This window comes from Scleropages formosus, chromosome 3 (genome assembly GCF_900964775.1).
Source record: "Scleropages formosus chromosome 3, fSclFor1.1, whole genome shotgun sequence".
In the NCBI taxonomy this organism is placed as follows: Eukaryota; Metazoa; Chordata; class Actinopteri; order Osteoglossiformes; family Osteoglossidae; genus Scleropages; species Scleropages formosus.
Genome location: NC_041808.1, coordinates 2,245,837 through 2,272,316, shown reverse-complemented (window position 1 = coordinate 2,272,316; position 26,480 = coordinate 2,245,837). Strand labels below are relative to the sequence as shown.

The following is a 26,480-nucleotide window of genomic DNA, read 5'->3' as shown; positions in this document are numbered from 1 at the left end:
ATTTGGCCGGATCCCGTGGCAGCAAAACGTCCCAGACCATCAAACTGCTGCCATCATTCTTACAAGTGGTAGAAGGTTCTTACTATGAAATGCCTTACTTGGTTTTTGGCAGATGTCAAGGGATCCCATGCTATGCAAAGAGTTCAGCTTTTGATTCATCAGCTCACAGAACCTTCCTCCAGAAGTCTTGAGACATCTCTGTGCTTTATGGTGAACCGAATACGAGCTTTCGTGTTCTTTTTAGCGAGCAGAGCTTTCCACCTTGCCTCTCTCCAACATATCTCACTTTTGCACACTGCCTTTCTCACTGTGGAGCCACGAACACTGAGTTGAGCTGAGGAAGAAGAGGCCTCCAGTTCCTTGAATGTTGTTCTGAGGTTCTTTTTGAGCTCATTAATTATTCTACTGTAAAAAATAAAATTTTATTTTCGTTCCAGCCTTTCTCCATTTGATCAGTATGGTTCTGACCATGGTTCAACTGAGGTTCGGAGTCTTAGGAATGGCTGGGTAACCCTGTGGGGGTTTTCTCTGGAGATCGTCATCAATTTCCTACGAGCATCACACGATGCGCCTCTTTCATACTCTGTTTTGCCAACTTGACTTGTGTGAATTTAAGCATTTCATCTGCAGAAAATTCTATTGGACTGGACCGCCCAAATGAAGGACTACGTACGAAAAGCTGAATGCAATTACCCCCTTAATTAGGCTGATTTAAGTTAGAGGACAATTACTGCTTTAAACCTATGACTGCACATTTCATTTTCTTTCAGACGAAGGAAATGACAAAAATAAATAAATAAATACCGGTGACACTTTATCAGGAGAAATTCATATTGTACTAGAACTGAGAAAAAATATCTGGTCAAATTTAATTGCAAAAAGAGAAAAGAGTATATGTCATGTGCACAGACTGCATGAAAGTTCATTTACATTGACTGGAATAATATAACCTTTCTAGAATAGCACTTTCTCATGTGAGACAAGAGCACATTCCAGAGAGCAGGGATGTATCTATCTGAACTAAAGAGCTTATATTCCAAGTGACTGACCAAGCAAAAGAATTTTTTTTTCCCCATCATTAACACATCTTAAAATTTCCTTTTTCAATTTTTTTATAATACCCTATAAGTCAGGTCATATGCCTAAAGCGAAGCGGTCTGATGCACTTTAAAACCACCTGCTCCGATACACTCTCTGGCAGACCGACTGCATATTTTACACGATAGCGATCTGCAATCACCAGTATGGAAAGTTTCACTTCTCTCACTTTTTTTGCAGCTGGAATCTTGTGTGCACCTGAGTTATAGCACAACAGCCAGTCTAAAGAAGTTGCATAATTTAAAGTCACCCCTGAGATGGAAAAACAGCACCGCAGAAAATCCCAGCCACATCTGGTGAACGACACACGTCAGACCAGGAACTATTTCTGCTTCGTTTATCTGCATTCCTGACCAAAGGACATAACAGGCATTAAAAATCCCAAACATACTGGATTAATTCTGTAATCCAGAGCCGATGTCATGGAGCAGGCTGAAGGATCAATGCCGGGAAAGACACGTAAACAAGGCAAACGCACACATTCCGAGTTCCACGTTGACGGAGACAGAGCTGGGGCCGGAGCGCGTCCCACAACCATGAGGTTCTGATGTCGCAGATTTGCCGGATGAACCTTTGAACAACCGAAACCGTGCATGCTCCGCCAGAATCGACCATTAAACTACTTGATGAAAGTAAAACTTTTTAATTAGGAAGTACAGTTTGTTATTTTGGGGGAGATAAAACTGGGCTTGGGGCTCTGAGGTTTGTATTAAGAGCATTATTTACTATTAACCTATACCGAGCCTATGCCTTTGCCCAAATCATTTACTGTATTTCATAAATGTGAAATGCATGTGTACAAAAGGGAGGAGAAGAACAACTGATCTTTAATTCCCACTGAACTGCATTTAATCTAGGAAACTATTTCAAACTTTACCCAGCAAACTTCACTTCATAAACGAACAGGATGAGAGCCAAGACCGACTACTTATGAGCACCATGTAGTTCTGTGAAAAATTATTTGCCCCTTTCCAATTACCTCTATTTTTGTTCATTTTTTTTGGCTGAAACCTGATCATTTCTTTTGGACACCTGAAGTACTGGTATGTGAATAGAGTCTGAGAGAGAAAAAAATTAAACCTGTTTTTATGTCATTTTTTTGGTGTGGAAGATAAGGAAATGTACAGTTGAAGGTGTGGAAAAAGTAATAAAGTCAGTAACTGGTTGCAGCACCTTTAGCTGCAATGACTGCAACTAAACACTTCCTGTAACTATTAAGAAGGCTCCCACATTTAATACATTTTCAAAAATCACTTGTCAAATGAGCGGTCACTGTCATCAGCAGCCTTTCCCAGAGGCACAGGACGTGAGGCAGGACACACCCTGAATGGGGCAACCTTTTATTAATGGCTTTTAGAAATAAAGACTGAGTTGAAACACACACGTTTCAAAAAAGAAAAAAAATATCAATTTGATAATAAAAATAAATACAACTGAAGTAATGTATGTATTGTGATGTAAGGATATCAAACAACCTTTAACTCATAGCTAGCATATTAAGAAATAAAAATGTTTCAGTGTTATTTGGTTTGCCTATACCCTTAAAACGGAAGTGTGTTACTACATCACTGCTGAATTGGTATATTAATATAGTATGTGTAATTAGTTTCCTACAAGACCCTGTGCTTTGTAACACTTACCTATGTTAATCTCGTCGTCGGTCTCTGCGTCCCCAATGCATTCGAACTGGAACTCCTGAAGCGACTGCGAGAACTTCTGTACTGCTGCAGAAAGATCTGGGAAACAGAAAAGCAGGGAAACTTTTTGCATTAAAAGTAATTCATCTATGTTAACATTTTCCCCATTATGTTTATAAAAAACACCACATTTTCCCCATGTCTGGCCTTCTGTATACGCGGTTGCCATGGTTACGTTAAGCACCTGATTCAAAACTCTTCTCTCAAGATGTGAAAAGAATGCAAGAACAATTATTTATACTCTAAAGATCACTACCCGTACTAAAGACAACGGTACACTTTGTTCCATCACTTCAATGTAGTATTTTTCTACAGCGTTTTAATAAAAGCATTAAAACTTTTTAAAACCACAGGCCTCAAAAAAGCATAATGAAATGTCAACTGCAAAGACAAATTCATATTTAATGTCCAACAAGGAAACCTTGCAAACAAAAGAGGTCCACAGTTCAAACGTTCATAAAGTACGTTTACATATTTCTCTCAATGGCTAATCATGAAAACTCCTTAGAGCAATGAAGAACAGAATGAAGTATATGCAACTTATTGTCCGATTGGATAGAATGTTTTTGTACCCACTTGAAATTGTCAATTAAATTAGTGAGTAGAATCATTTCAAAAGAAGGCAATTTATTTTCAAGAACCAGATATGAAATTTTCACACTACTTTTTTTTAAAACATCCCTTACAGCTGTTGATATTGGGACTGTGGGGCATCTACTGATGTAACACAGGCTCAATTAGTGCTTGGTCTGAACAACTAAAATAAATTCAGTTAAATTCAGTGTAAAAAAAAAAAAAGTAATAAAACGAGATATGCATTTTTCATCTTTCTGGAAAGAAAACCTAAATGGAATCTTATATTTCTTCAGTATATTAGATCCAGAGAAACAATCTTTCACACAAAAGTACACAGACTCGCAAACGGTAATAACTGTTGGCTTTGAAATCCCTGCCACAGAAATAAGAGCTGTTGACAAAGGGGGAGGGGCCACCTAATTTGCATAAAAGAAGACAAGAGGCAGTCAATTAAAATGAGAGAGGCTACCATAGCATAGCAATACCATGACCTACTGAATTATTGCTCAACCCCTGGAACATCTGAGAAGGATGTCATTTTTCTTTAGTTGGTTCACTTAATGCACTTCAATCACAAAAAAGACAACATTTCAACAGGCCTGGCAATTTTAGGGGCCACACTTGGCCTTAAGAGGAACGGAGAGGCAGATGAGCAACAAAGGTCGCGAGTCTGTTCAGAAAAGCTGGAAGGTAGGACTGAAGAGTGAGCTGTCAGAGAACCTGGAAAAATCCACTCAAATCAAATATGTGTAAATGATATGAATTGTTACTGAAAAACATTTTGTCTTACTCCATCATTTTTTTCCTTTTTCTTCATAGAAGAAACATCAGGTTCCAATATATATAATTGAAATGTTCAGATGTTACCAATAACCCAGTGGGATTCTTAATATTTGTTGACACACTTAGAGTGCTATTAAAATGATGATTCATTTATTCAGAATAATAAAACAAAAAAAATCAATTATTTCAAAAACTGAAAAATCCAGCTATCCTACACACAGAAAAGCTAAAGTTTCCAAAAGAGAGAGAGGCAGGGAGGGAAAAAAAAAAAAAAAAAAACTAAATATTAAGAATTAATCCCACTTCAAGTTTCCCCTTAAATTACAATTCTTTACGACTGGATTTTTTCATGTGTTTGGATGAAAGGTGCTAGATTTGTCCAAACCAAAAATGCTTAGTTTACCACAGCAATGGTCATGAATTCTGGCACAAAACTGACTGACTGGTGCAATGAAGATTTATCTGTTCTCCAACAACAAAAGTAGGCATTTACAGTAGTTTACAAATGGGAAAAAAAATGGTATGTCAAATAAGTATACAATGCCTACTGATGTTACCGGGGCTGTGAAATCGGTACACAAAACTTTCGACTCTGACTCCAGTAACCAAATAATTGCTTCCGACTCCACAGCACTGCCCAAAAGTTGCACGTTATTTTAGGGGTTGACTGATCCACCGAATATAGGCCTAAACCTATATTACACCTCTAAATTTTGGGGGTCGACTTATACGCCGGATCAATTTATACGCTGGCATATACGGTACATTTAGTTGGAGTACATTTTTACCGACTCAGTAACCCAATAACTGCTTCCAACTCCGATCCCACGGTACTATCCAAAAGTTGCACTTTATTTTGGGGGTCGACTAATCTGGCGAATATAGGCCTAAACCTATATTATATCTCTAATTTTTGGGTGTCAACTTATACGCCAGCATATACGGTACATTTAGTTGGAGTACAATTTTACCGACTCAGTAACCTAATAATTGCTTCTGACTCCACAGCACTGGATATTACACACTAAATGAACCCTTAAAAATGTTATATTATAGTGAATTAACATATATTATATTCACAATAAAAGGAGCATGGAGAGATGGTCTGACAGGTTTGATCACTAATTAGCATTTTGTGCACAATAAATGAAACTGAACTAGCGAGTAATCTAATTCAATCAAAATTCTACGTTTGGTTTACTTTTCTTCAAGAGAGCTATGCAAACTCCTGTTGTTGTTCATATTGTTTGACTTCATGCCTCTGAAGATAGGCGAACTAAACCAACCGGAAATTTAACTAGCTCTACTGTCCACTCGACCGTGTACTCCGTTTTTACTGTAGCAGTTCTGAGAAAACACCATGTAACAGTACTGGTGGGACTCACGCTTGAACTGGCAACCATAAGTTCATGACTTTTACAATACACTGCCTGCTTTGCTATGGACCTGTAAGCTCCAGAAGCTTCTGGAATGGATGAAACACATATAATTCCATTTCATGTTGGACTATGGTACAGTAAACCAGGACCGTGGAGTCGGCACACAAATCCTTCGACTGACTCCGACTCCAGCAACCTAATAATTGCTGCCGACTCCACACCCATCCTCTGGTACCTGGATAGAATTCATTCCTGAAAATTCTCCTGGAAATTGGGGTCTACATATGCAAGATGCCATTTCCATCATATTCTGCCAGCAGAGTGCAAAATTCATACTTAACACAAAAACTGTGACTAATAGTTAATCTATTGTTTACTGAATGTGGAAAAAGGAATGTCAAAGAAGAAAACTGAAATGTGTGAACCGTATGTATAATTTATCAACTAATACTGGACAGAGGGAGCACTTTCACTGTAAGATTTATGGTAATCATAGTTATGCCAAACTTGTTTTTCACACCACAACACTTTAAATTTACACTCCACAATGACTCTGCCAAAGTGATTTAAATATTATACACAGAGTGACCTATGACTTTATATCCATTTACAGAGCTGGGCAATATTTACCATATTAATTCATGGTAAGTACCTTGTTCAAGGGTACTAAAGCAAGAAGAGGGACTTTATCTGGTAATCTTATGATCATAAGGCCTCGTCCCTAACTGATACACTTATCACTAATTCTCCTTTTTTGTGGTTTTCAATTTTTGCCATTGCATTCTCAAGCCCTTTTGCTTTCTTTGGGTGCATGATGAAACAGAAATGAAGTACAAACATCAACAACAGTAACGATACACATAATAAAAACACAGTATAATAGGTAAATATGAACTGAGACAGACCTAGTGCAATTATTAACCTAAAGACTGGATAACCAAGGACAGAGTCCGTATACTGGGAGGAGTACGGCAAATTCCTGAAGCCAAGATAAGAGAACGTTTATATGTGTATAAAGGGAGACAGGTGTATTTAGCATTAATAATGCGCATATTATTCTTGAATCGTTACAATGCAATAAAGAGCAGACAAATTTACTACGACAAGTCCAGTAGGGCACCTCAATTATTATGATACAGCTTATACTTCCGGGATAGACTTTGAACCACCGCGCCCCTAACTGGACTAGAGTTTCTGATGATGAATGAATTAATATTCCTTCAGTCAAATCTGGTGACATCCGAAGAGCCAGAACTGTTTCTTAAACCCGCGAAAGCACGTTTCAAAAAATTTTATTGAGGGCTCATAAGGTGTACCACTTCTGACAGCAGAGTCATAGATCCTGTTTTCTTGTCTAATTGCACCAGTGCTCTGAGTCAAAAGTACGAACAAAAGGCACTCGGCTGTGATGCAACAGTAGGCGTGAAACTGTAAAAGGGTGAACAGTAAAAGGAGTCCTTGTCTTAATGGCCGCAGAGCACCAGCCCTTCTCATAAACACCATGTCTGTCTCCAAGGAGACGACATTCCATAACATTCCCTCCGTTGTGTATTTATTGACAATTCACCCAAGTAAACACAGATTTACTGGAGGCAGGGGACTTCTACTCAAATTACTCTGGTAATTACACTGGTTGATCCATGGAGGGCTAATATGAACTCATTGTGCTGGGAACCAGCTCTGCTACTAGAACATCTGAGGATTTTTTTGTACCCCTCTCTAGCTGAACTGTTCCGGGTCGGCGTTCTTAGCCTTGGCTGAACTACTTTCAAAAGACGACTTCTTTTGGCATGTTTGGTTGTTTATTTGTCTCTCAGAATAATCACTTTGGCTGTAGCAGACCTGCCCGTTATCCCTTAAGCAGCAAAAACACGTGCGCTGCTTCCTGTAGCTACTGCTGGCCGAAGGTGTGTGGGTGTTCTTCACATTAAAATATTAACTTTGGGAATAAATTAACGTTTTAAGAAGGTTCTAACTACTGGCGTAGAAGTGACAGGCTAATTACATTGGTGTTTACACAAAACTCTGAGTGTGCCTGAAACAGCAAGTAAATGCTTTATGGGATCACTGAAATGCTTAAAAGAAGGGTATACTGTATCTTTGTATATCGTGTACATTGCTCTACATCTCAGGTTACTACAGTAATGTATTTATTGTATACTAAAGAGTACAGTATGTGAAATCATAACTTTAGAAGCTGTAGACTCACAATGCCATTACTAGCTATCAGCAGCAATGCACTATTTTGTGCACATAAGTCTCAAATATAGTCATTTTGAGAAACTACCAAGTACCAGAAAACATTGGAACTACTGAACATTGGAGTTAATCAGTCTTGATAAGGACAGCAAGATGGTTTCACAAATATGGGCAGCACAAAAAATGGCCAATATATCAAGCGATAACATGACTAGGGCTTCAACCTTGGAGCTGTTCTTAGTTTAGTTTCATTTACATTTATTTATTTAGCTGACGCTTTTCTCCAAAGCGACTTACAATGTTAAGGTTACAATTATTTACCCATCTATACAGCCGGGTAATTTTACTGGAGCAATTCAGGGTAAGTACCTTGCTCAAGGGTACTACAGCCAGAGGTAAGGCTCGAACCTAAGGCCTTTGGGTCCAAAGGCAGTTGCTCTAACCATTACGCTACCAGCTGTCATTTGATTATTAAGCAGCCGGATAATATCAACTTGGGCTACACATTTTCCTTTCTGAGACATAAAAAGGTTCTAGAAAAACTGCTGAAAGTAAACCAGGTAGACAGTGGCTAATTTGAAGTTGGGGGAAAATCAATAAAACTTAAGGATTTCTCTATTTTTTTGCTTTTTAGTTTGGCACAAAAAATTTGATATTTCATTATGAAAATTACTGTCTTATGAACTTCTTTCCACTTGAGTAAACATGGACTATAAAAATAACAACGTGTCAAGACTAGCTATCATAATCACGCTCTTGATACGCTGCTGATGTTTCAACAGTTTTTATGGGGAATAGCAGTGATGTGCCAAACATCAAAATTGCACCTCCCTACAGAAACAAGACACCCACTGTAATCTTAGTGAATCAAGAAATGACCTGGGTGCGTTAGGAAACCTGCAGATATAATCCATCATGTCAGTCAGTTCTGCGCTCGTTTCAACTGTGAAACTAAATCCGAATAATAGCTAAATTACATATATTATATAAATAATATATACAATTACATATAGTGTGCAAGAACCTGTTATATAAGGGCAGAGTTTACACACTGAACTGCTACAGTAAAAGTCGTAGCTTCAGAAATGTATTAAATACCATAATTACTGTTGAGTCAAAGTGGTAGCTAAGCTATGAATCAAATTTTTGCAGTAACTAGATACATTTATGAACATGAAAAAAATCACAAAGGACTTATTGGCTTTTTATTTAATAATTATGTAACGTATGACTCACAAAGTGAGTGACTAGAAGTCGTAAGCCAGCTGCTGTCAGTTCACAAAATGTACTGTATAGCTGACTCATATCCACATGTAGCACAATGTGACTAATTACGACGTTGTGTAATCGGAACGTCATTTTACATGAGACGGAGACAACAAACAGACGGCATATGTGGAATCGTCTCAGCCACACGGTTTCAGGAGTATTTACGATACATTTCCTGTTATAACAGACTGCAAAAACCTTAGCTAATGGCAAACATACATGTGTGAAGCAGCTTGGAAATGAGGTGACCCTGAGAGCCAATGGACTGAACCAACACGGGAAGGGAAACACAAAAGCTGGATGTCTGTGCATAAAGAATGACAGCTATTTCATAGTTATCCTAATCTTCAAATGCACAAATACACAAAATATACAAACAATGCAAGAAAAAAGCCAATCACTCCACTAAGCCCTGTGACACTCATATGCCAGCTGTTTATCTTACATCAGCAATTTATCAAGAAGAAATTGGCTCTATGTTCATGTCTGATGCATAAATATATAGTTAAATCACCAGATGTTTTAATACATAAAGAACACACTGAATACAAACAAACCATTTCATTTTGTTTCTAACACAGTATGAAAACAAAGTATGGCAATAAAGAGGGTTTGCTTAGCAGCATGTGAAGTCAAAACTAGTGAAAGCATTTAATAAAGCAACAGCCACAGGTTTTTTTCTTTTTTTTTAAATTTAAAAATTCAAAAACTTTTCACAATTGAAGCTGAACATTAATATAATATTACATGTTATGAAGCTTAAAATGTTTTATAGTGAACATGGCATCATGAATGCTGTTGATCCAAAAATTAATTTACAATCAATCTGTGCTGACACAGTAATCAATAATCATTGCTGAACTGAACACACAAACATTAAAATTTAACAGCATGGCCTTGATCTCGTCCAGAAACCCCCAGGGCCCAAGAGTCTAACTTTTTCCTCATTCCCAAACGACTTTTTCCAATTGCTGACTAGACATAAATCCGAGAGATAAATCAATTCACACTTTCTGTATCTTCAGCAAACACCAGATCAGTTTAACAAAGAAAAATTATCATTATTGTTATTAATGAACCTTATTTAGCAGACAACTCTGCCCAGGGAGACTTACCATGGTAAATGCTGCACTTTAGAATGTCGTACCCTGCTGAGAAATTTTTTTACTGGAGATATTCAGGGAATTTTCAATTACTTTGATCAAAGGCTCTGCAACAACAGACGGATTTGAAAAGGAGACTTTCAAATTACATGGTAAAGGAAATAACCACTATATTGCCTCCTGGCCCTCTGTTATTATTATTATTAAGTCTTTGCTCATGGAAACAATGTCAGTCTTATAAAAGGCAATACATGCTTACAAGGTTTCAGGATAATGAGATGATGACAGGTCCAGGATGAAGTATTCTATTGCAGCTAACAGAAGATCAGAAGAGGACTGGACTGGACACGATAACGCTGAAATGGAAAATTATGAACAACCCGGGAGTTTATAGGCAATGTCAGGATGTCAGACAGAAGCAGGGGTCAGGACTACAATGACAGATAAAATGGGGCAAACAGGATCCAACAAAGCTGGACGGTAGCAAAATGTAAATATTATTTGTGTTATGATGATTAGTGATGACTTTTTTGCTCATCTTTTTCCACCAAGCCAAAGAATTCAACTGGCAAAGACAAGAGTGAATAGAGAGCAACGGTGACCGTAAACCTAATTTCGGGTCTCAGCATCGCCTTCATACTTTTTGCCCCCCAATTTCAGAGAGTGGTTTCCTACAAATACTGAGAATAAGCGGGACACAAACGTGAACACACTGACTTGTCTGGGAAATGTCCGAACACTCAGTGATGCTGGACAGACCTGTGCCGACTCATCATCGGCGTGATCATCTGTGCAGTGACTTCTCTTTATTGTCCAAAGATGTACTGCCTGGCCTCTATGATACTGACACAAAGGCTGGTGGTGAACAACAAGACATAACCCTGTCTTACTTGAAAAATTTCACACTCATACAATTTGGTTGTTTACAAAAAAAGGAAAAAAAAAAAAAAGCCCTTCCTTCAATTGCTTTTCATGATGGTGATGTCCAGCGGGACATCTGAATACTATAGTATTTTCACCTCCAGTAACTTCAAAGACTTCAGAACACAAACTTTTCATGCAATTTTTTTTTTTTTATCTTTTTTTCCTTGCTTTTGTTTCATTTGTATTCACTGGAGAGCGACATGCGGCGCCGCATCCGATCGTGCCCAAGCCTCGGAACCCATCGAGTCGAACAATCGAATCGACAACGAACGCCCGAGTCGCGAGTCAGTCGGGCGCCGTCCAATCGGAACACGACCCGTCCATCCGCGCGCGGCCGAGCTCCGAATGAATGGCGGCCCCGTCCCGCGTTACTTACTTCTGAGCGCCGTGATGAGCATATTCCCGTCCTTGATGAGCTCCTTGATGAACTTGTTCGTGCGCTCGAGCTCGATCTCGTGGCACTTGAGGCGCTCCCTGAAGTCCGGACTGTCCAAGAAGGAGTCGCTGAACTCGAGCGTCGGCAGCCCCATGATGATGATGATGATGATGATGATGATGATGATGATGATCGCAGCGCAAAGAAGCCGCAGGCGACGCAAGAGGAGGTTCCGAGCGCGTCCGAGCAGCAGATGATCGGTCCAGCTTCGCCTTTTCGAAGCTCCTTCGGCTTCCGCGGGTCACTTTTCCTTGCTGCGAACGCGAACGCGAACGACTCGCTCGCCGCGGCACAAAAAGCGCTTCTCCAATTACCCCGCTGTGGGAACTTCCGGCAGAGCGAGTGGGCGGGCGGCCGGCGGGCTGCGGGTTGCGGACTGCGGGCTGCCGGCTGCGGGGGAGCGGGCCGGCGCACCAGCGCCCCAGCGCGCCAGCGAGTCGGGTCCGTGCAGTGGAGCTGCGACCCCCGGCGGCCGCTGCGAGAAGTGCAGCGCGCTCACTCGCTTCGCGCTGGATAAAGAAACGGGATTCATTGACGCCGCAGCGCTCGAAACTACTTAAAAACAATTAATATAATAACAACACCAACAGTGTATGCAATTTATTTCCTACATAGACAAGTTGCATCAAACTAACCGACATGCAAAATTACCAATGACTTTATGAACATGTATTCATAAATGATATACTGTATAAATTAATATAGATTTATATATAAATTAATAATGAATACATATAAACACCTCTTTCAGGTCCCTTATTTCCACTGTGACCAGGTTAAATTGGGAATTAACTACATTTACATTTATTCACTTAGCGGACGCTTTTTTCCAAAGCGACTTCCGCTGAACTCTGTGGAGTGTTACCAGCCCACAGACCTTATTCACCAAGGTGACTCACAGTACGCTGCTAGATACACTACTTACAATGGGTCACTCATCCATACATAAGTGGAACACACACACTCTCTCTCTCTCTGTGTCACTCACACACTATGGGGGAACCTGAACAGCATGTCTTTGGACTGTGGGAAGAAACCAGAGCACCCAGAGGAAACCCACAGAGACATGGGGAGAACATGCAAACTCCACACAGACTGAGCAGGACTCAAACCCACATTCTCTCCTACCACCCAGGCACTATGGGACAGCAGCACTACTCACTGAGCCGCTATGTCACCCAAATCTGGCCATTGTTGCGTCCTTTATATAAGGCAGTGTAAGGCCACTGTAGCCTTGACCAAGGTACTTACCCTGAAAATTACCCTGCTGTATAAGGGTAAATTGCTGTGGAAAAAAAAGTGTCTGCTAAATTAATAAATCTAAATGAACTTTCACATGAAAGCTCAGGTTTTATCTCCGTTTTATCTTTGTCCAATTTAATTAACACACATTTTAAATGGGATTAAATATTGTAAAATGGATAGGAAGGCACAATTTTTAAGGGGTGATGGCAGGCTCTGTATTTGTAATGAAAAGTAAGCAATGAGTCAATGTTTTATTAATAAAATAATGAAGAACTCTGCTGGAGGACAAAACAAATCCCACACCTATGCCGTGAGTTCCAGGTGTGAAACCTCACTTGTCACACAGTGTCTTCAGGGATTAATACTGAGCAGTTGTTACAAAATTAAGCATAATAACCATAACTGATTGGGTGACCTTTGATAATAACTTTAAATGTGTCAGGGGTTAAAGCTAGAGCTGCAGGAGGTGTAGTGGTTACAACCACCACTTTGCACTTGAAGAAGCCAGGTTTGAATCCCACCTTCTCCTCCAGTACCCTTCATCATACTTACTCTGAACTGATACTGTAAAAAATACACAAAAAACAGGTGTTAATATATATATATATATATATACCTGTTTTTCACACAGTGTGTGTGTAGACTCAAACATCATTGCTGCTGAATTCTCTATATTGAGTTAAATGCTGGAAACTAATATAAAATTTGTTTATTGACCTTGTCTTTTTGCTCGGTTGGTCACAGCAGCACGGTGTCACCCTGCAGCCTCTATTTTTAACACTTCCACACACTCAAGACATTTCAGACAGACACTGTGACTGGAAGGCAAAGGAGCTGTGACGCCACTCAAGGCTCGATCTGCTGGGGTCCGGGAAACATCGTAATAAGTTACAGGTTAGTAGAGGTTTCTGTTTTCTCATGCAAATAAAAATGTTTAATACATTTGGTAGGAAAAGTGAAGGAAAACATTGGACAGACTTTACTTCAAGTTTTACACATATCTCTTTACAATTGAAGTAAGAAAGTAGAATGTGTGTAATTATTGTCATATATACTGTTTATATTATGTATGTTGCTATGGAGAAAGGTGTCAACTATATGAGATGAGATGTACGTTGCTTTGGAGAAAAGCATCTGCTAAATGAAAAAATGTAAATATAATATGAATACAGTGTGCTTGTGTGTGTGTATATATATGAAGACTTAAATGTATGAGGTGTAATGTGTGAGGTAAAAATTTCAATTACCGCTTTGATTAAATAGGGGGTGCGCTGGCGCAGCGGGTTTGGCCGGGTCCTGCTCTCTGGCAGGTCTGGGGTTCGAGTCCTGCTTGGGGTGGCTTGTGATGGACTGGCATCCCGTCCTGGGTGTGTCACCTCCCCCTCCGGCCTTGCGCCCTGTGTTGCCGGGTTAGGCTCCGGTTCACCGCGACCCTGCTCGGGACAAGCGGTTTCAGACAGTGTGTGTGTGCTTTGTATAAATCGTATACTATTAAATATTGTGTGAAATGTAGTCTGATTGTTTTGTTTGATAATTTCATGACATTGTTGTAGGCAGGTCCACATGTTATTGTCTTCCGTTCACTTGTATTTGCTGACATCGTATAAACCAATGAATCTCTTTTCAGGACGTGCAGGAAATCCAGAAGTTTTGATTTCATAAAGTAAAAATGGTAAGCTTTGAAAATACTGAGCTATAGTTTGATGTGTCACTTCTGTCGTACAGTACCAGTTGAATTCCCATGTGTCATCTTTAAAAATCAACCTCAAAACAATTTTTTCCCTCCCATTTGCATTTATTTTTGTTTTCAGTGTTTTCAGTCATTAAATATCACATACCCAATAGATGATACACACTTAGATTCAAGAAGCAATAGAATTTTTTACAAGTAAAATTTTGTAAATTCAAAATGCTAGAGCTGAGGAGAAGTGCGTTTTTACCGTGAGTTTGATTTTTGGCATTGCTTCTTTCACTCTGCTTTTCAAGCGGAGAACCCGGAGGCCAGCAGCGAAGCAGCACCAGCACTGTGAGAATTGCTTCAGGCTGAACTGTAACAACCCTGTAGAAATTTCGGTCTCCTGTTTGATCATCAAGTGCCATCTTCTTTGTGGTGCCGCCTTCCACATGTGCAAAGAAGAGGAGCATCGGCTGCTGTGTCCTAATGAGAAGGTGCCCTGCCTCAATGCTGGCTATGGCTGCCCTTTAACCATGTGCCGCTCTCAGTTGGCCGAGCATCTGAAAGTGTGTCCGGCAAGTGTGGTGAGCTGCTCCATGGACTGGAACCGCTGGCCTGTTGACGACACCAACGGCACTTTCTGTAGCAAAATAACCACTGAGGCCTTCTCTGATGAACAGCTAGACCTCTGCATGGCTTTGAGGGACCAGAAGCTATTGTTCGAAAGATTAAAAATGAAGACATTCTTTCCCGAATTAATGGACAACACCGAAGTCCCTACACCTTCAAACCCAGAGGATGCTGTGGAAGCTGTTGATGCCATGGATGAGGAAGACTCTGATTGCAACCACACTGGAAACGAGATGCAAGAGGTCATACAAGAGGAGTGTAAGGCTTCAGCAAAAAGCAAGGAAGGGATGAGCCTCCAAAACTATAACCTGGCAGAGAAGATGTTCAGTATGGAAAAGGGAGGCTGCAAACAGGAAGCCAAAACTCAAGCTGATGGCAAGAAATCTGCTGATAAACAGGCAAAAAAGCCACCGTGCAACCAGCCACAGGTTGATGAAGAACCTAACGACAGCAAGTGCACGGAAAGTGCTGCAGCCGTCAACTTTAACCAAACGGGCTTTGCCCCCTGGCAGGAAGGAGTTCTTGAAAGACTTGGAAAAGAGGTCAACCCAAGAGAGTTCAACATGTATCTGGTGCATCATGGACGCATGCTTATTCGATTTGGCCAGATGGCTGCTTGCACCCCGAGAGAGAAGGACTTTGTTTACGGTAGCCTGGAACCCATACCTGTTAAAACTCTGAGGTCATTCAAAGTTCCCAGCAGTTACAGGGAGAAACGCATCCATCTGAAAGATCCTTCCATCAAAGTGAAAAGCGAAAACAAAAGCGTAGATACATCAGATTTGGCATTGCCAGAAGAAGATGTTCCGAAAATGGATGAAGTCCAGCTAACCCTACTGTGCTCGACAGAAAAAGAGCTTAGAGGACACAAAATATGCGAAACCGTTGTGACAGATGGTCTTTTCGTCGACATGGGAACGCAGACGTACAACTTTCCTTCAGCGCCGTTTCCTTACAACACCACATTGGCTGACATTGTTACCGAACAGACTAAGCGGCTCTACCTCCACAATGAAACCGAAGCCGTTACCAGCAGGCATAATAAAGCCAGCTCGGCGTTCACGTTTCTCTGCAACCGCTGTTTCAGAAGAGACGAGTTCTCCTCGCACTTCAGGAACGTGCACGCGGACATCCAGTCGTGCTTGAACGGCTGGTTCGAACAGCGATGCCCTTTGGCCTACCTCGGCTGCACTTACAGTCAGAAGAGATTTCAGCCGTCCACACAGAGAGCAACAGTCACATACAGTCAAGACCTCAGCACCTTCACCTTGAGACCGGTGGTCCACACCTTGCTCTTCGAGGGGGTGAAGACCAACCAGCCGGAAAGGAAGCGAGCACGCAACGTTGATGCCCTCAGCAGACTTCCGTTTGAGGTCCTCGTGCACATTGCTGGGTTCCTCGACAGCCTCAGTCTATCTCAACTGGCTCTCGTTTCTCGGATGATGAGAGAAGTGTGTGCAGTTCTGCTGCAGGAGAAAGGAATGGTTTGCTTGAAGTGGGAGAAAAAGACCTACTCACATGGAGGATCCCGCTGGAAGCCCAGGAAGGCAAGTTAATATGTTCTTTATACATTTTGAGCAAAATCCAGTATGTTTCTAGGAGAAGACTAGAATGCTTTGAAAATATTATGCGTATGTACATTACAGGTGTATTATTTTAATAATATACAGTATATCTTAGATGCAGTGTCTATTTTTTCTTTGAGATAATTTGAATATGTTGTCTTTCTTGATGGTATTGTAAGGAATGGAGTAAGCACAGTGATTGTCATAATGCAGCTGTCTGAGATGGTTCATGCTGTGTAATGTTTCCAGAAATGTCATAACTGCTTTGGTCATTATACTGTGTTGTAGAATCAATGGACAGTTTGATTAAATAAATTGTTAATATTTGTTTTGCTCTCTTTGCCATCACCTCCCATTAGATTTGGCGGTTCAGCAGCCACTTCTCCACTGTGAGCAGATGGTGCTTTGGCAATGTTCCCTCCATGTCTGAGCATCTGAAGCACTGCACTTTTTACCACGCTGAGAATAAGAGTGAACCCGTGGCCCTGGTCAACATGTGCCACAAGAAAGATGAGAAAAAGAAGCGACATTGTCTCATCACAACATCCTTTGGACACAAATAACACTATTAGTATGGATTGAAAGACATTTCTTCACTTCACACCTTTCTCCTCATCTCCTGAGGATGGAAGTCATGTGATTACCAATTATGGAGATTGAGAACTTTTATTTAAGGATCTAGTTGTCCACTAAAGGTGTTAAAAACCCGAGGTGTATCGTTGTAACTGCAGCATAAGTGGAAATGTCACAACCTTATTGAGGGGCATCAGAAAATAAAGAGCTTTCAAATGTTTACTGAAAAGCTTTTTGGGACATAGGTTAAGAGGCTCACACTATCAAAAATGCATATCATTCGAAATGAGACAGCTCTGCTGCTTAGAATGAAACATTGTATGCTCATAAGATCATGATTTTGCATTTCCTTCTGACTTTGTCTATATTCACAGTCAGTTTTTATAGAACATGGGTTACGAGGCTCAAACTATTAAAAAAAAGAAGATATTATTGAAAATAGAACAGCTCAGCCGCTTAGAATGACGCACTGGATGCTCATAAGATCATGATTTTGCTTCTCATTTTGACTGTATAAACAGTTCGTATGTTCTACGAGAGATTGATTGATTTGAATAATAGTTTGTTGAAACGTCTTGAAGTAGAGTAAAAGCTTGCCGCTGTTAAGTACTACAGAGTCGATATAAACTCTTGGCAACCACCAGAAATGTCTGACCTTCACTTGTGCTCTTGATGTTCAAAGGGGTGCACCCACTTTTGCTGTGATGGAGTTGATCCATGTGGTTGTTGTTAGGCCACCTAGAGTTCCTAAAAATGTGGCTTTTGAATAGCTCTCCATCTGGTATATATATACACAGTAAGAGTAACTTTTCTCAAGGCCTGGAGATAGGTAAGATACGTCAAAGTCAGAAACGATACTCATTAGGCAGAAAATTTCACATTATGATACCGAAAAAGATCATGCAACACGTCTAAAAAAGCCACAAGATATGTTTTACATTTACATTTACATGTAATCATTTAGTAGGGGATGCGGTGGCGCAGTGGGTTGGACCACAGTCCTGCTCTCTGGTGGGTTTGGGGTTCGAGTCCCGCTTGGGGTGCCTTGTGACGGACTGGCGTCCCATCCTGGGTGTGTCCCCTCCTCCTCTGGCCTTACGCCCTGTGTTACCGGGTTGGCTCCGGTTCCCCGTGACCCCGTATGGGACAAGTGGTTCTGAAAGTGTGTGTGTGTATAAAATCATTTAACAGACGCTTTCCTCCAAAGTGACATAAATCTTATAGAAAATACAATGTGTTCGTTACCTTAGGAGAAAGAGACATAGCTGCCAATGTGTAACTCTTAAGTACAGTTGGTTTCCTTCACCATATGCACCGACGTTCATCACACAAGTAACTGTATGAAACTTAACCAGAATATCACAGATTCCTAATCACCTTCCTAGTAGTTTTTTTTTCTGAGATACATATAAACATTATATTACATTGCAGGAGTGGATCTGTAAAGGACTGATCCGAGCACCATCATGAACATGTATACCTTACATGAACTTAAGAGATCATAGGTGAAATGAGTCCGGAAGAGATGAGTTTTAAGACACTTTTTAAATGTGGAAAGAGATTCAGCAGTTCTGAGCAGGAGGGGTAGGTTGTTCCACCACAACGGAACTAGAACTGAGAAAAGTCATTTTTAAAAGTAAAATAATTTTAAAGTCAAAGAGCAGCATGTAAACCTTGCACAGGGTACCACTGCTATAGAACTATATTAAACCTCACCTTCGTCGCACAGAATTTCATGCATTAGAACTAATGTTACTTCTACGGGAGCAATTATACCAAATATATTTTTTTTTCCGGTTAACTGAAAAATTCCAGGAAAAGTCAGATGTGTGCCTTTGGTGTTAATTTTAGCAACCAACACATGATATTATATTTCAGAGACGGAGCTCATATACCCGATATTATGCTCCTCAGACCTTAAACTCAAACAACCTTGAACTTAACCACCATATAAGCATACTATCATATACTTTTTAATATGGAGTCTGTGTCATCAACGCATGGCAAAGAAACTGTAAACAGTATGCAAATGTAACCTGTATACGGACCTGCAACCTGAAACGTGTCTAACACCAGTCACAGTAAACCGTTTGCCTGTGAGCTCTATTTATAACGCTGCCATTTACTCCCGATGTTTTTCAAGCTAACACCATCTGTAAGTGACTGTGCAGAACAACAGGAAAGCGAATTTACTTCATTATTATCGGGGTAAGGAGATACTGTGTTGGCATTTGTGTTCCGTACTTTGAACATGTTTGTTACAGTACATATATATATATATATATATATATATATATATATATATATAATAATAAAAAATCTGTAAAATTAATAATTTTATCTTCAGCTTTAGTTGGAATTTTTCTGGGTGCAGTGTGTCAGAAGAAAATTTCATATTCATTGCATTTATTGGTTAAAGTTTTTCTGCCATGTTTTCTTGTAGGAGCTTAACTGTGAATGGAGACCAGTTGTATAAGTTGATAGATTATTGTTTTTATATTTGTAAGAGCAGAAGGACCACTGTGTGTGTATATATATATATATATATATATATATATGCTGCTAGAAGACAAGCTAGAAGCAATAAAATTACCATGACCATTGTCAAAATTAGGCGAACACTTCCTCCCAAAAGGAAATTAAAAACAAACATTTAAAATATTGCAGGACTTAACCTATCATGTGCTGAACTAGAGTACTAAAGAAGTCCACAGTAATAAAGTAACTTGCAGAAACTTAAGTTGCCTTGGACAAAGTGTCAGCTAAATAATAATAATAATAATAATAATAATAATAATAATAATAATAATAATAAAGTACCAGATTCAAGACGATGACCCTGACAATGTGGGGTGAGAACCTAACCTGCCCAGACACTGTGGCAGCCAGTAAAGTGTTATTTCTGTATAATTCTCTTTTTGTTTCAGAATCAGCTACATAATTTATGACAAAATTAGACATCTGAGAATATGGTAAGTTGATTTGTACTTTTCTGCAATTTTTCTTGCTCATTAAGCAGAGAATGAAAAATCCATAATTCACTTGCCAGTATGAATTCTATGTTTTCTTTGTAACTCATAATGTTTATGCAATTCAGAATAAGCCCACTTTATTTCACCTTCCCTCAATAGGGCAGAAACAACAGGTCTGCAACGAAACAGCACCGCCATTGTGAAAAATGCTTCAACCGATACTGTAAGGTCCCCATAGAAATTTCGGTTTCCTGCTTGATCATCAACTGTCGCTTGTACTGTGGTGCTGTCTTCCACATGTGTAAGGAGGTGGAGCACCAGCTCTTGTGTCCCAATGAGAAGGTTCCTTGTCTCAATGTTGACTATGGTTGCCCGTTCACCATGTGCCGCTCCAAGTTGGCCAAGCATCTGAAGGTGTGTCCAGCCAGTGTAGTGAGCTGCTCCATGGATTGGAACCGCTGGCCCGTTGAGGAGAAAGACACAATTTTTTATGACAATATCCTCAATGACAACTTTTCTGAGGAACAGTTGGACCTCTCCATGGCACTTAGGGACCAGAAACATTTATTTAGTTCACTGAAAATGAAGACTCTTTTTGCAGAGTTAGTAGAGAAAGCAGAAAAACCAAATCCTTCAGTGCTGGAAGGAGCAGTAGGAGGTTCTGAACAAGCAAACGCTGAGGTGGACCGTAATACATTAGGAGAGGCCGACTGTCCTGCTGGTGAAGAGATGGAAGGACTTACACAGGAAGAACGTGAAGCTCTAGCGAAAGATACAAGTGTTGTAGATATGGAAAAATACAGAATCTGGGAAAAAATGTTCAGCATGGAACTGAGTGGCTGCAAGCACACGGTGAAAGGCCTAGGAAGCAACCAAAGAAGTGGTTTGAGCAGAGAGAAAACAGCGTCATCAAGCTGTGAGACTGTGCTTGAGGAGGAATCTGAAGAAAGCCAGCAGTCTAAAAGTAATGTGAATGTTTCTAAAAAGAGTCAAGCTGGTGAAATAATACAAAATGTAGAAGAAAAGATTAATCAGACTGGATACAAAGTGTGTCTGGTAGAACATGGAAACACTGTAGGTGAGCAACACCAACCCCCTGCTGCAATCAAACCTAAATCACAGACTTTTGTATATGGATACCTGGAGCCTATGAAGCTCAAAACTGTGCAAACGTTCAAGGTTCCCACAAGCTTTAGAGCAAAAGATGGGCGCATCCGTAACCCTTTAACGACAAGGAAAGTCACCAAGAGTGTAGACACGTCTGATCTGGGAGTCTCACTGGAAGATATTCCTAAATGGGATGAAATCCAAGCAACCTTGCTTTGCTGCTTAGAACGGGAATTCAGAGGCCACTCCATCTCTAAATTTGACTCGACAGATGCCCTTCTTTGCGATTCTGGCACCCAAACGTACAGCTTCCGCTCCGCTCCGTTTAAGCACAATGCTTCGCTGGCTGACATCACTGCAGACAGACCTTTGAAACTCCACATCCAGATTCAAGCTGAGGGTGTGACAAGGAGGCACAATAAAGCCAGCTCTGCCTTTACATTTCTCTGCAACCACTGTTTCCGTCGAGATGAGTTCTCCTCGCACTTCAGGAACGTGCACGCGGACATCCAGTCGTGCTTGAACGGCTGGTTCGAACAGCGATGCCCTTTGGCCTACCTCGGCTGCACCTACAGTCAGAAGAGATTTCAGCCGTCCACACAGAGAGCAACAGTCACATACAGCCAAGACCTCAGCACCTTCACTTTAAAACCAGAGGTCTCTGCCCTGCTCTTTGAAGGGGTCAAGACCATCAGACCAGAAAGGAAACGTGCGCGCAACGTTGATGCCCTCAGCAGACTTCCTTTTGAGGTCCTCGTGCACATTGCTGGGTTTCTGGACAGTTTCACCCTGTCCCAGCTGGCTTTGGTCTCTCGCTTAATGCGAGATGTTTGTTCCACTTTGCTGCAAGAGAAAGGAATGGTCTCGCTAAAGTGGGAGAAGAAGACTTACTCCCATGGGGGTTCCTGTTGGAAGTCTAGACATAAGGCAAGTTCCCAGTATTATGAGAACACCTCTGCTTGTCGGAACATGTGATTCCATGGATAGAAGAACAGCTGGGAAGTTTCTCTGTGAGAAAACCCACAAGTGCTGTTCGTGTTTAGTCTTTGGGTTTCTTGAACTCATAATTGGACAGTGTCCCTCAACTTTTGTCAGCTTGCCCTCTGTCATAACAGTTTGTGAGACATTTGGCTGCACAGCAGTAAGCTTCAACATCTGAAAAGCTGCTGGAATCGAGACCTTAGGAGATATCATGTGGCTGGCTGTCAACTGAACTATATCAGAGGAACTATACCGACAACAGTATTTTCTAGAAAATGCTTCTAACAAAGCCAGTCTTTAGTCTGTTAACACTTCATAAAATTTGATTTTAATTTTATTAAACTTGCTTAAAATGTTGTTGTTCTCCTCTTGTCAAAGGTGTGGCAGTTCAGCAACCTCTTCTCCACCGTCGACAGATGGCGCTTTGATGATGTTCCCTCCATGTCTGACCATCTGAAGGTCTGTTCTTTCTACCACACTGAGAGAAAAAGTGAGCCTGTAGCACTGGCCAGCATGCATAACAACCGATACATAGAAAAGAGAACCCAAGGTCTTGTTGCAATGTTCGGTAGAAAAGTATAGCTTTACTGTAAAGTAAAGCATTGTAACTGCATTGACATAATGAGAAAAATTATACAGAGGTGATTTTTTCATTTTTGGATATTCATCTTTAGAAGTAACTATTTAACTACTATATACAATAAATAACTACTGTATCAATATATACTAATATGGTTTCACTGTTTCAATTTAATTTGTATCCCTGTTAATTGACATATACAATATTATAGTATTTTCTGAGTATCTCACTGGAAATTATCACATTGTTCTAAATACCTGCATTTTGCATAAAAAGACAAACTGAAATACTTTTCCACGTGTATAATATTCTCTTGGTGTACAAAATTCTGTTTTGATGAATCTATGAAATGTACTTGTGTATAAAATTTTCTGTGTATGAATTTTTTTTTTCTTGTTTTGCACCAGAGGCTCCCGCTAAACATATATGGGGGACTCGAGTGTCTCAATTTTCTGCCACTAGAAAAACAGACATTTGACCTGCATGATGATAAGGATTAACTCTGGAAGATCTAGCCACCTTTATGGAACTCAGATTATGCTACGTGACCATCACAGGGATATGCTGTAGGCCTTTGCTCCTGCATTGCTCTTGTATTGTATTACACTGTGTGTAATTGCATTTTCTCAGAATACTGGTTCTGTCTCCATGCTGTGACCCATTTCTCTTTTGTTGTTATTTAAATAAAAATGGAAAAAAAAATAACATTAAACTGCTGAAAAAATATTGTTTTCAAGATTTGCTCAGTTCATCCAGTAAACATGCATGATCATCATGTTGTTATTGATCACCAGAACTTCCCAACACCAGACATGAGCTATCAAAGTGGAAACGAGTAAATTATGGTGATCCCACACTCTTACGCCACCTGGGTGGGTTTTCACTGACGTCTGTCAGCTTAGTGCATACATACAGGTCGCCTTTGCTATGCTACGTGCTACAAAGAGGATTTTTCTAGAACGTTTAGCTCAAATGACTACCTTAAACCTAACCCTTACTCTAACCCTAAAGGTCTCCACACATGTTGAAATTTATTTTATCAGAAAAGTTTTTCATGTGATTACGTACTCCTGCAATGCTTCAGTACTCTTTTTCCTGACACCTTCTCCATGTGGGAAGCCACACAATGAGAAATAACTGAAGCAAATGTTTTATTCGAAGGTTTAGCAATATCACAAATTAAAAAAAAAAAAAACAAGAAATAGTTTCAAGAAATGAAACTGCTGGCCTGGCATTATTTCTCAAACGAACTTTGCTATGTCTCTGACTTTCCTCATTTTCTAGTTCACAAAACAAAAAAGGAAGAGGAAACATTCCTCACATTAGAGCAACTGGGAACATACAACGTGGTAAGAATGAACATTTACTAAATGATTACATTAAATGTTCACGTAAGATAAGAGATCACCTTGTGAAATTTTGTAACTTTTAACTTTAGTTGCTTAAAATGATTTTGTAACTATTCAGAAAATATAAATAGTACAAGCATGATACCATTTTGTAAGTGTTATAGACTGTGGAGCATCTGGATTTTTATAGCATTGTTTCAGCTTTAAATCGTGCAGTTTTGCAATAACTCTGTTTTGATTTTTACTTTGACTAAACAGTCCCCAGGTGATAAAATACATTTTTTCTCTCCACCTGATTCACTGTTTAAAGTTGTCCAGGATGCATTACTTGAACACAAAGCTTCTGGTGAGCTGGCTAGCTGTAACAGTCACTCTTGGGGGCTGCCAAGATAGTTGCCGAGTGCAGGATGGTAAACCGGGATTGACGGGCAACCCTGGGAGGGACGGCCAACCTGGACAAAAGGGAGAAAAAGGAGATGCAGGTAATGCCAGATGTCCAGTCCTTTGTTTTCTGCTCATTTGCCACAAAAAAGGTCTAAAAGGGGTTTTCAACATGCTTGTAAAACTAAAATACAATAAAAGGCAGAATAACGTGGAAACTGTACAAGGAGTGAAATGTTAAAGTTTTTAAACCTTTAAACCACCAAAATACAACCATCTGCACAGACCCTAACCCCAAACCGAACCCCAACCCTAAAACTCACCCCTAACCCAAATCCTTACTCAACCCTCAACCTAACCCAACCCTAAAACTAAACCCTAACCCTAACACCAACCCTAACCCAACCCTGACCCTAACCCTTACTGTGCTGATGCTTTCATCTTCATTGATGCCAAAACATCTACAAATAGATCACTTAGCTGTAGTTGCAGCCTTGCATCAAACTAATTCTCCAGGGGTATTGATCTTCTCTTTTATTTCTGAATTTATTTGCTTTTCTAGCTCCAATACTTGACTCTGCAGCAATGAAAGGCAGCAAAGGTGATGTTGGAGAAAGAGGCTTCCCTGGGGAGATGGGGAAAAAAGGGTACAGCGGAGCTGTGGGACAAAGCGGCCCGCCTGGTCCTCCAGGTCCCAGAGGAGCTCCAGGTGACGGCGCTGGAGCCTCACAGCTGTCTCAATCTGCATTCTCAGTCCTGCGTACGTTAACCAGCCTCCCTGAGCACGGCAAGCCTGTAACCTTCGACACCGTCACCAGCAGTTTCAACACGGACTTCAATGTTCAAAGTGGTTACTTCACTTGCAAAGTCCCTGGTGTTTACTATTTCGTTTTCCATTCCATGTCCACGGGTGACCTTTGCCTGGCAATAAAAAGTGACGCTCTAGGTGAGGATAGTTTGGGGTTTTGTGACTATAACAAGAACAACAAGCAGGTGCTCTCTGGGGGAGTCGTGCTTAAGCTCACCAAAAACATGAAGGTGTGGCTGGAGGCTTTCAAGGCAGGAAACACACAGGCCAACAACATGACTCCGAATGAGGGGAAATCGATCGTCTTCAATGGCTTCCTGATCTTCCAAACTGTATAAAATGAAGACGAGAATTCAACTTTCTTGTCATATTCCTTGTGCCTTTTATACATACTATGGTAACGATGTTGTGATGAAACCTAAAATATATATATATTTTTTTAGGAATACTAGCTTTGCTCTTCAGCAAAAACTGATGCTCATGAGAAATCATTATTTGTAGTGTCATGTTGTATAACTAATTAATAACAAATTAATAACCTCGCTATATGACTCTTCGAAGTTAACCATTATTCACTTCTATCCTTTCAGTCGATGCATGTGACCAACCTGTCAAACAAAGCATCTAATCACAGTGGAAACTGAAAAATAAAACATTATTTTGCTGAAAATGTTCTTTATGTGTGTCAGTTTGTGAAAAATTATTTGCAATTTATTTTATTTTCTATCTGTTTCTGTTTGCCTTTTTTCTTTTAATTGCATTTAATTGTTCTATGTCTACACTCAGTCTGCCATAAATAAGAATTGTAAGTGATATGGTCATCTCTCCAGCTCCAAAATGAAATGATTTTTATAATTTGTGAAGGTTTACTTTGTGCAGGTGGCCTATTATATTAATTGCAGCAGATGTTGAACATCATTAAAAAAAGAAAAAACACTACCATTCTTTTCCACACTTGCTAGTTGAATACACACACACACTGGCTAGAGCTACTTGTCCCAAGCAGGGTCACAGCAAGCTGGAGTCAAACTTGGCCACACAGGGAACAATGCTAAGGGGGGGAGGGGGTCACACCTCAGGGAGGATGCCAGTCCACCGCAAGGCACCCCAAGCAGGACTTGAACCCCTGACCTACCACAGAGCAGGCCCT

The 26,480-nt window shown here is 40.3% G+C and overlaps 4 protein-coding genes across 6 annotated transcripts in view; 3 read left to right on the top strand and 1 right to left on the bottom strand.

The window, feature by feature from the left end:
• The window catches only part of arhgap42a (Rho GTPase activating protein 42a), a 37,197-nt gene extending 25,495 nt beyond the window's left edge, over positions 1 to 11,702 (bottom strand). Inside the window, exons 1-2 of one of the 2 annotated variants that reach the window (XM_018736437.2) lie at positions 11,405 to 11,702; positions 2,739 to 2,834 (exon numbers count right to left, since the gene is read on the bottom strand). In XM_018736437.2, coding sequence (XP_018591953.1) covers positions 2,739 to 2,834; positions 11,405 to 11,558 — 250 coding nt within the window. In that variant the 5' untranslated portion in view covers positions 11,559 to 11,702. The remainder of the gene's footprint in view (positions 1 to 2,738; positions 2,835 to 11,404) is intronic. The other variant, XM_018736438.2, reaches the window with a different exon arrangement.
• Positions 11,703 to 13,527: 1,825 nt separating this feature from the next.
• On the top strand, positions 13,528 to 17,788 carry LOC108924835 (F-box only protein 40-like). The gene is made up of 4 exons (XM_018736440.2): positions 13,528 to 13,603; positions 14,337 to 14,381; positions 14,696 to 16,561; positions 16,939 to 17,788. The coding sequence occupies exons 2-4, from the start codon at positions 14,379 to 14,381 to the stop codon at positions 17,140 to 17,142; spliced, it is 2,073 nt and encodes a 690-aa protein (XP_018591956.2). The 5' UTR covers positions 13,528 to 13,603; positions 14,337 to 14,378; the 3' UTR covers positions 17,143 to 17,788.
• A 1,345-nt stretch (positions 17,789 to 19,133) lies between these two features.
• Positions 19,134 to 23,447, top strand: fbxo40.1 (F-box protein 40, tandem duplicate 1). Of its 2 annotated transcripts, XM_018736331.2 has the most exons (5): positions 19,136 to 19,360; positions 20,080 to 20,124; positions 20,284 to 22,158; positions 22,591 to 22,671; positions 23,200 to 23,447. In XM_018736331.2, exons 2-5 carry the CDS (start codon positions 20,122 to 20,124, stop codon positions 23,290 to 23,292), a joined length of 2,052 nt encoding a protein of 683 aa, XP_018591847.1. In that variant the 5' UTR covers positions 19,136 to 19,360; positions 20,080 to 20,121; the 3' UTR covers positions 23,293 to 23,447. The 2 variants fall into 2 exon arrangements, with proteins under 2 accessions (XP_018591846.1, XP_018591847.1); XM_018736330.2 differs by lacking the exon at positions 23,200 to 23,447 and having other exon boundaries at positions 19,134 to 19,360; positions 22,591 to 22,817.
• Positions 23,448 to 24,059: 612 nt separating this feature from the next.
• Positions 24,060 to 26,000, top strand: c1qa (complement component 1, q subcomponent, A chain). The gene is made up of 3 exons (XM_018736322.2): positions 24,060 to 24,141; positions 24,452 to 24,623; positions 25,085 to 26,000. The coding sequence occupies exons 2-3, from the start codon at positions 24,461 to 24,463 to the stop codon at positions 25,666 to 25,668; spliced, it is 747 nt and encodes a 248-aa protein (XP_018591838.2). The 5' UTR covers positions 24,060 to 24,141; positions 24,452 to 24,460; the 3' UTR covers positions 25,669 to 26,000.
• The last annotated feature ends 480 nt before the right edge of the window (positions 26,001 to 26,480 follow it).

Excerpts from the sequence above, each read along its gene's own strand:
- LOC108924835 (XM_018736440.2), top strand. Across the intron at positions 16,562-16,938 it reads CCCGCTGGAAGCCCAGGAAG|ATTTGGCGGTTCAGCAGCCA; the intron begins GCAAGTTAATAT and ends ACCTCCCATTAG.
- fbxo40.1 (XM_018736330.2), top strand. Across the intron at positions 22,159-22,590 it reads GTTGGAAGTCTAGACATAAG|GTGTGGCAGTTCAGCAACCT; the intron begins GCAAGTTCCCAG and ends CTCTTGTCAAAG.
- c1qa (XM_018736322.2), top strand. The coding sequence starts at position 24,461 with ATGCATTACTTGAACACAAAGCTTCTGGTGAGCTGGCTAGCTGTAACA. Across the intron at positions 24,624-25,084 it reads GGGAGAAAAAGGAGATGCAG|CTCCAATACTTGACTCTGCA; the intron begins GTAATGCCAGAT and ends TTGCTTTTCTAG.